Source organism: Muscardinus avellanarius (genome assembly GCF_963383645.1).
Source record: "Muscardinus avellanarius genome assembly, chromosome: 4".
Classification (NCBI taxonomy): Eukaryota; Metazoa; Chordata; class Mammalia; order Rodentia; family Gliridae; genus Muscardinus; species Muscardinus avellanarius.
In genome coordinates this window covers 87,279,327-87,288,854 of record NC_137789.1, presented here as the reverse complement: position 1 = coordinate 87,288,854, position 9,528 = coordinate 87,279,327, and the positions used below count along the sequence as shown (strand labels likewise).

At 47.4% G+C, this 9,528-nt stretch overlaps 1 protein-coding gene across 1 annotated transcript; it reads left to right on the top strand.

Moving 5' to 3' along the window:
• Window positions 1-804: 804 nt before the first annotated feature.
• Window positions 805-5,807, top strand: FUT11 (fucosyltransferase 11; the record flags this gene model as incomplete). Its single annotated transcript, XM_080694778.1, has 3 exons — window positions 805-1,497; window positions 1,615-2,240; window positions 5,660-5,807. Exons 1-3 carry the CDS (start codon window positions 814-816, stop codon window positions 5,805-5,807), a joined length of 1,458 nt encoding a protein of 485 aa, XP_080550904.1. The 5' UTR covers window positions 805-813.
• Between the last annotated feature and the right edge of the window lie 3,721 nt (window positions 5,808-9,528).

The following is a 9,528-nucleotide window of genomic DNA, read 5'->3' as shown; positions in this document are numbered from 1 at the left end:
GTCATCATCAACTTCCTATATTAGGGATAAAACATACAGGTGCACAAGAGCTGGGGTACAGACCATACGTGGTGGAGAGAAAAGTGGTCCGTCCTTGGGCCTGGAAGTCTGCAGCCAAATCAGTTACTGAGGGTGATTGATTGGCTTTCTGTCTCTGCTTCCACCATGCGTGCTGTCTCTCCCCTGCAATGATTGATGATCGATTCTTGGAAAGGGGCACGTTGTCAGAGATGGATGAGTCTGGGAATTGAATTGCAAAATACCTGGGAGAGGTACCAGCCTCCTTTTCAGATAAGAGGCCCCAACTCTGGATGATTCTGTAGGGAGCCTGATCGTCAACTTGCAATACCTCACAAAGCCAGTCCACTTCCCACTCAGCTCCCACTGGCAGCACTTCTTCAAGCTGGATTTGTGGGAGAGAGGCAGAGAGGCATGTGGACCCTTGCTCTCTCCTGACCGGACAGCATTTGGGCTTCGGTATTGACTTGAGTGACTGACAGTTAATCTTCCAACCCCAACTGGCTGGAGCAGGACAAGGGCTAGGATTGACGGTGGCCAGGCTTGCCTCCTCCCAGCCTGGGATGCCCCTGCTCTGGACCTCTCATTTCTCTTCATTGGTTTATTTTTCAATGCATCTTTAATTTGTAAAAAATAAAATGAGATGTAACCCGGAGCCTTGTTTTTACCAGGACGTCTCTTTCCGTGCGGCCCTGCCCCGGGCTGAGCGGCCGCGCATGCGTCGCGCGCCCCCGTGGCGTAGGACCCGTGGCAGGGCGGGGTCTTGTCCGAGGGGCGCCGGCTGCCGGCGTGGACATGGCGGCGGGGCGCGCGGGGGCTGTGCTGGCCGCCCTGGGGGCGCTAAGTGTGTGTGCGGCCCGCGGCTGGGGGCCGGGGGCGGAGGAGGGGGCGGAGCCGTGGGACGGCGCGGTCTTCCGGCCGCCCTCGGCCATGGGCGCGGTGGGGGCGGCGCGCGGGGTCCGCGCCGCGCGGCCGGGCGGGGAGGCGGCGGACGCGCCCGTGCTGCTGTGGTGGAGCCCTGGGCTGTTTCCACACTTCCCGGGCGACTCGGAGCGCATCGAGTGCGCGCGCGGCGCGTGCGTGGCGTCCCGGGACCGCCGGCTGCGCGGGGACGCGCGGACGCGCGCGCTGCTCTTCTACGGCACCGACTTCCGCGCGTCCGAGGCGCCGCTCCCGCGCCTGGCGCACCAGAGCTGGGCGCTCCTGCACGAGGAGTCGCCCCTCAACAACTTCCTGCTGAGCCACGGCCCGGGCATCCGCCTCTTTAACCTCACCTCCACCTTCAGCCGCCACTCGGACTACCCGCTGCCGCTGCAGTGGCTGCCGGGCGCCGCCTACTTGCGCCGCGCGGCCCCGCCGCTCCGGGAGCGCGCGCAGTGGCGCCGCCGCGGCTACGCGCCGCTGCTCTACCTGCAGTCCCACTGCGACGTGCCCGCCGACCGCGACCGCTACGTGCGCGAGCTCATGCGCCACATCCGGGTGGGTGGGCGGGCAGGGGCGCGCGGGCGGAGGGGCGCGGGCGGGGCGGGGCGGAGGGGCGCGGGCGGGGCGGGGCGGGGCGGCGCCCCCCTGACGCCGGTGCTCTACCCTGCCCAGGTGGACTCCTACGGGAAGTGTCTGCAGAACCGAGAGCTGCCCACCGCGCGGCTGCAGGACACAGCCACGGCCACCTCCGAGGACCCGGAGCTCTTGGCCTTCTTGTCCCGCTACAAGTTCCACTTGGCCCTCGAGAATGCCATCTGCGACGACTACATGACGGAAAAGCTGTGGCGCCCCATGCACCTGGGTGCGGTGCCCGTGTACCGTGGCTCTCCCTCTGTGAGGGACTGGATGCCCAACAACCACTCCATTATCCTCATTGATGACTTCGAGTCCCCTCAGAAGCTGGCAGAGTTTATTGACTTTCTGGACAAGCATGATGAGGAATATATGAAATACCTGGAGTATAAGCAGCCCGGGGGCATCACCAACCAGTTCCTTCTGGATAGCCTGGAGCGCCGCGAGTGGGGAGTAAATGATCCTCTGCTGCCTAACTACCTCAACGGCTTCGAGTGTTTCGTCTGTGACCACGAGCTGGCGCGGCTGGACTCCCAGAAAGCCCACGCAGCCTCTCCTGGGGACATCCCTGTCCCTGACCCTCACATTGCCCAGCCCTCACACATGGACTGCCCAGTGCCCACACCTGGATTTGGCAAGGTGGAAGAGATTCCTGAGAATGACAGGTAGGGGTTGCTGGTGTCCTGCACAGCTGTCAACTCTATTTATTTATGTATTTTTGCCGTACTGGAGATGGGACCCAGAGGCATTCTACTTCTGAGTAACACCCCCAGCCTTATTTTTTATTCTTTAATTTGAAACAAGGTCTTACTGAATTGCAAAGGGCCTCACTAAGTAGTACTGGGGCTATCTTCAAACCGCCATCCTCCTGTTTCAGTCTCAAATGCTGGGATTACCAGTGTGCGCCACCACGCCCAGCTCAAATCAATTTATATACTTACTTGCTTACTGTGGGCCAGGAACTAGTATTAGTGCTGAGGAGATGGGGTAGTTATGTCACCATCTCTTTTTTTTTTTTTTTTTTTTTTTTTGGTGGTACTGGGGTTCCTGGAAGCCCTTCTACCTCCGGGCTACACTCCCAGACCTATTTTTTTTTTTTTTTTATAATTTGGAAACAGGGTCTCTTAAGTCAGCGGCTGGCTTCGAACCTGCGCGATCCTCCTGTCTCCGCCTCTGTTTGGTACTGGGGATGGAACCCAGAGCATTCTACCTCCGAGTTGCACCCTCAGCCCTAGTTTTTATTTATTTTGAAACTGGGTCTCACTGAGTTGCAGAGGGGCATCACTAAGTAGCTGAGGCTGTCCGCGAACCGCGATGCTCTGGTCTCATCCTCTGTAATGCTGGGATTACAAGTGTGTGACACCACACCTGGCAGTGGCATAATTCTTGATAGCCCCTACTTTCACTCTTGTGTATTTGTAGGCTGCTAGGGATTGAACTGAATTGAGAGCTTCTCCTATGCTAATTGTCCACTCTACCACTGAGCTGTACCTCCAGCCGTTTTTTCACTCCCCTGTGTACTTGGGAAGCTGAGATAGGAGGATCACAGGTTCAAGGTTAGCCGCAGCAATTTATTGAGACCCTATTTCAAAATGCAATATAAAAAGGGCTGGGTGTATAGCTCAGGGGTAGAGTGCCCCTGTGTTCAATCCCCATTTCGATTTGAGTTGGGTGGTGACGCATACTTATAATCTTAGTACTGGGAGGCCGAGACAAGAGGATCCCAGGTTCATAGCCAGCCTTAGTAACTTAGTGAGGTCCTCTGAAACTTAGTGAAACCATGTTTCAGAATAAAAAATAAAATAGGACCGGGGAGGGTGTAGCTCAGGGACAAAATGCCCTAGTTACCAATAACAATGACAAGCAGTATAGTTGGAAGGGAAATGAGTAAGTGACTGTAGTAGGTATCATAAAGTGGTGGCACTGGGAAACAAGGTAAGCATGTGATGTAGAGAAAATTGTTGAAGCCACTGGGGACAAGCCATACCTGTTGGGGGAGAGGGGCAAGATGAAAACTGGAGAAAGACAGTACAATGGCCTACAGAAGCCGGCTTGGACAGTAGATGGTAGCAGCGGGCTACTTATATATGGTTCTGGCAAAGTTTGGTCCTAATGGTGGAGTCCTCCATGTGATCTTTATTTAGTTTATGCGGAAGGTACTATGGTTTACTAAAGGAAAAGTGTAAAACAATAAGAAAATAAATATTCAGATTATGTCTCTTTTAGATAGTGGGTGCTACTGCACCTTCATTTGGAGTCCTCCATGTGATCTTTATTTAGTTTATGCGGAAGGTACTATGGTTTACTAAAGGAAAAGTGTAAAACAATAAGAAAATAAATATTCAGATTATGTCTCTTTTAGATAGTGGGTGCTACTGCACCTTCATTTTGATTCTTGAAATAAAGGTGAAACTTAAAATGTAACTAGCGGGGCCTGGTGTTGCACATCTGTAATTGTAGTACTTGGATGATAGCAGGTTTGTTAAACCTGAAACAGGATGATAGCAGATTTGTGGCTAGCATCAGCAACTTAGTGAGGCCCTTTGTAACCTAGTGAGACCCTGTTTTAAAATAAAAGAACAGCCTGGCGTGGTGGCTCATGCTTGTAATCCCAGCATTTGGGAGGCTGAGACAAGAGGATCGCAGTTCACAGGCAGCCTCAGCTACTTAGTGAGGCCCTTTGCAACTCAGTGAGACCCTGTTTCAAAATACAGAATAAAAAATAGGGCAGGGGATGTAGCTTGGAGGTCGAATGCCCCTGGGTTTTGTCCCCAGACCCCCCAAAACAAAATAAAAGAACAAAATAGGGCTTGGGTCAGAGATAGACTGCCTCTGGGTTCTATCAAACCCAGTAGTGTGTGTGCGTACATGCGTGCATACACACACACACACACACACACACATACATACACACAAAACCAAAAACACCCACCATCTAAAGACCTCTCCAAGCTGGGCTTGGTGGCACACACTTGAAATCCCAGCGCTTGGGAGGCTGAGACAGGAGGATCGTACAGTTTTGAAGCCAGCCTCAGCTTCTTAGGCTCTCAGCAATTTAATGAGACCCCCCTGTTTCCAAATAAAGTATAAAAAATAGGTCTGGGGGTATAGCCCAGAGGTAGAAAAGCCCCTGGGTTCCACTCTCAGTACCAGAAAAAAAAGATAAAATAAAAATACCCTCATTTTCTGTGAGAACGTTACTACATCCATAAACTGCCCTTGCTATGTCTGCCTCTGAACTCCATCCTCCATGTTTGGGAGACAAGATTGGGCACATCAAGATTGTGTGTGTGTGTGTGTGTGTGTGTGTGTGTGTGTGTGTGTGTGTTTCTGGGGATGGAACCCAGGGGCATTCTACCTTGGAGCTACAACCCCAGCCCTTTTTTTTTTTTTTGGTGGTACTTGGGGTGGAACCCAGGGGCTTTCTACTTCCAGCCTATACTCCCAGACCTATTTTATATTTTATTTGGAAACAGTGTCTCACTAAGTAGCTGAGGCTGCTCAACCCTATATTTTATTTTTTATTTTGAAACAGGGTCTCACTGAGTTGCAAAGAACCTCATTATGTAGCTGAGGCTATCCTCAAACTGTGATCCTTCTGTCTCAGCCTCCTGAATGCTGGGATTACAAGTGTGCACCACCATGCCTGGTTTAAGAATTTTTTTCCTTTATTTATTTTTTTTGTATCAGGGATTGAACCCAGGAACATTCCAAGCTACATTCCCAGCCCAATTTTGAAACAGGGTCTTGATAGGTTGATGAGAGTCTCACTACTTTCTGAGGCTGTCCTGGAACCTGCAATCTTCTAGTCTCACCCTCCCAAGTACTGAGATTACAGGTATATGCCACCATGCCTAGCTAAAAATTTAACTAATTGGGTGGACTGTATGATCTCTTTATTTTTTGCCTTATTTCCTGTCAGCTTGGCCTAGTATTGGATTTACCATTCACATTTCTTTCTCTTCACTGTAAAAGAGCCTTGTACTAGCCAGAAACTATGGTATCTGCTTAAGATTTCTTAGTACCCCCTCAGAGAAAAGCAGGATTTATCACTCATCATATATCCCCCATTTTGCTATTTCAGCTGGAAGGAGATGTGGCTGCAAGATTATTGGCAAGGTCTGGACCAGGGGGAAGCTCTCACTGCAATGATCCACAACAATGAAACACAGCAGAGTAAATTTTGGGATTACCTACATGAGATCTTCATGAAAAGAAACCAAAATGTCTAACTGCCTTTGCAAGAGGACTTGGAAGACCTATGAAGATCTTTTCTTTTTTAACAGGATACAAAAGGAACAATCTTTACATAAGCCCTTAAGAAACATTTTACTTTTTATTTTTTATTTTTGTAGTACTGGACTTAATCAGGGGCATTCTTTTTTTTTTTTTTCAGTACTGGGTTTGGAACCCAGGGGCATTCTACCTCCCAGCTACACCCCCAGCTCTATTTTTATTCTTTATTTTGAAACAGTCTCACTAAATTGTGGAGGGCCTCACTACGTAGCTGAGGCTGGTCGCAAAACTGTGATCCTCCTGTCTCAGCCTCCTAAGTACTGGGATTATTACAAACATGAGCCACCACAGCTGGCTTTTTTTTTTTTTTTTTTTTTTTAAAGAAGACAAGGAGGCTGAGATAGGAGGATTGCAGGTTTGTGGCCAGCCTCAGCTACTTAGTGAGACCCTCCGCAACTTAGTGAGACCCTGTTTCCAAATAAAGGATAAAAAATAGTAGCCGGGCTTGGTGGCGCATGCTTGTAATCCCCGCGCTTGGGAATCAGAGACAGGAGGATCGCACAGGTTTGAAGCCAGCCGTGCACGCTGGCTTAGGAGACCCTGTTTCCAAAATGAAAATGTAAAAAATAGGTCTGGCAGTGTAGCCCGGAGGTAGAAGGGCTTCCAGGAACCCCAGTACCACCAAAAAAAAAAAAAAAAAAAAAAAAAAAAAAAAAAAATTAGAGCTAGGGGTATAGCTCAGAGGTAGAATACCCCTGGATTCAGTCCTCAGTTCTGCAAAAAATAAGGAAGGGAGGGAGGGAGGGAAGGAAAGACAGACAAGGGCTTAGTCTCTAGCTTGGGCTGGTCTTGAATTCCAGGGCTCAAGCAATCTTCCTGCCTCAGCCTACTGAGTAGCTGGGACTACACACATCCACACATAGCCAAACATTTTCTTAGAATGGGTTCAGTTATATCCACTGACATACTCTTTTTTTTGTACTGGAGATTGAACCCAGGTATATTCTACCTCTTAGTTATACTCTTATCCTTTTTTATATTGACACAGTCTCACTAAGTTATTGAGCATCTCCTAACTAAGCCTCCAAGTACTGGGGTTACAGGTGTGTGCTACCATGCCCAGCTCCAGCAGTTTTTTTTTTTTTTTTTTTTTTTTTTTTTTTTGCGGGTCTCTGGATGGAACCCAGGGGCATGTGACCTCCAAGCTACACCCCCTGCCCTATTTTTTATTCTTTATTTTGAAACTGGGTCTCACTGAGTTGGTGAGGGCCTCACTAAGTAGTTGAGGCTGTCTGTGAACCGCAATCCTCAGGTTTCACCCTCCCAAATGCTGGGATTATAAGTGTGCATCACCACGCCCGGCTTCCAGCAATTTTTTAAGGACTGCTCACTTCTCTTATTTCATCCTCTCAATTATGAGGTATGATGGATCAGGTTACAACTTAGAACTTCTGTTCTACTCCCCAAATCCTTTGTTATTCAGTACCTTTCCCACTATTCTTTTTTCCTCATCATTTGCTTTATAAACTACTTATAAACTTATAAACTATGTTAGGTTGGGTATGGTGTTGCATGCCTGTAATCCCAGTACTTGGGAGGCTGAGACAGGTAGATCACAGGTTTGAGGACAGCCTGGGCAATATAACAAGACTCAGCAACCTAGCAAGACCTTTCAAAACAAAATAATAGCCAGGCGTGGCAGTGCACGCTTGTAATCTCAGTACTTGGGAGGCTGAGGCAGGTGGATCACAGGTTCAAGGCCAGCCTCAACTATTTAGGCCTTCCACAACTTGAGACCTGTTTCAAAATAAATTTTAAAAAGGGGCCTGGCCAGGCATGGTGGCGCACGCTTGTAATCCCCGTGCTTGGGAGGCAGAGACAGGAGGATTCCACAGGTTCGAAGCCAGCCTTGCTAGCTTAAGAGACCCTGTTTCCAAAAAAAAAAAAAAAAAAAAAAAGTATAAAAATAGGTCTGGGAGTGTAGCTTGGAGGTAGAAGGGTTTCCAGGAACCCCAGTACCACCAAAAAAGACAAAAATAAAAAACCAAAAAATAGTGGGCCTGGAGCTGGGCGTGGTGGCGCATGCTTGTAATTCCAGCATTTGGGAGGCTGAGACTGGAGGATCATGGTTTGTGGACAGCCTCAGCTACTTAGTGAGGCCCTCGGGAACTCAGTGAGACCCTGTTTCAAAATAAAGAATAAAAAATTGGGCAGGGGGTGTAGCTTGGAAGTCGAATGCCTCTGGGTTCCATCCCCAGACCCACAAAAAAAAAAAAAAAAAAAAAAAAAGTGGGCCTGGAAGTGTAGCTCAGAGGTAGAATGCCCTTGGGTTCAATCTCCAGTACTGCAAAAAAAAAAAAAAAAAAGGGCTGGGGATGTAGCTTAGAGGTAGAATGCCTTGGGTTCCATCTCTGGTAACACACATGCACACACATAAAAATAATATAAAAATAATAATAACAACAAAAGGACTGGGGGTTTAACTCAAAGGTAGAATGCCCCTGGGTTCAGTCCCCAGTATCGTTAAAAAAAAAAAAGTATTGCCTTGCTCTATTTTAGATCAAAGATGGAGACTAAGGCTGGAAATGATGGCAGAAAGAGTTGATGAAAAGCCCAATTTTGTTTATTCTGTTACTGATATTCTTCCATACAATTTTCTAAACTTAGAGATAAAGAGGCAAGGGAAATGATTTAAGCCACCACAAGTATATGGCTAAATAAAAATCTTATTTAGATACGGGGATGTGACTAAACCCTTCTATTGCTGTGGTTTGAACACATAGTCTAATAAGCAAGTAGAACAAGAGCTTTTTCTGGGTAGTGGAACAAGAAGAATAACTTGGACCTTAGAGCTACTCTGGCTGTAATATATTAACTAATTATTACTAGAGAAGTTCCACACTTTATTAATATATATGACTGTTTTTTTTAAGTGTCTTTTTTATTGATACATTGTAGTCATCCATCTTAATAGAGTACAAGATGGTATAGATATACATGCACACATCACTCCTTTAGCCCTTCCCCAAATCTCACCTTATTCCCTCCCCCATGACTATAAATTTTATATTTATTCATATCTATAAATATGTATACATGTGAAATGCTTTAATGACTGGAGTAGATTCTTAATAGTGTGACATCTAAGGATATGATAAGAGCTGTAATTTAGGTTGGACTTCATTGCCAATGTTGTTCTTTTCTTTTATTATTTAATGGTGCTGAAGTCTAGCATGTGTTCTGCCTCTGAGCTACATGCCCAGCCCTTCATTTTCTTTCCCCTTACCCTAGCATCATATAAGAAGTTTATTTAGGGAAGTGAGGGTACAGTTTAAGAGAAGGACATGATAAAGGGTTACAGTCCAGAGAAAGGCTCTAGAAAGAAATTCCTTCATTTTTCCTTAAATAAAAGATATCTTGCTGGGCATGGTGGTATGCGCTTGTAATCCTAGCATTTGGGAGGCTGAGACAGTAGAATTGTGGTTCAAAGACAGCCTCATTTACTACTTACTGAGGCCCTTTGCAACTCAGTGAGACCCTGTTTCAAAATAAAGAATAAAAAAATTGGGCAGGAGGTGTAGTTTGGAGGTCGAATACCCCTGGGTTCCATCCCCAGACCTGCAAAAAAAAAAAAAAAAAAAGATATCTTACTGGATGTGGTGGCACACGCTTATAATCCAGCATTTGGGAGGCTGAGACAGGAGGATCAAGGTTCAC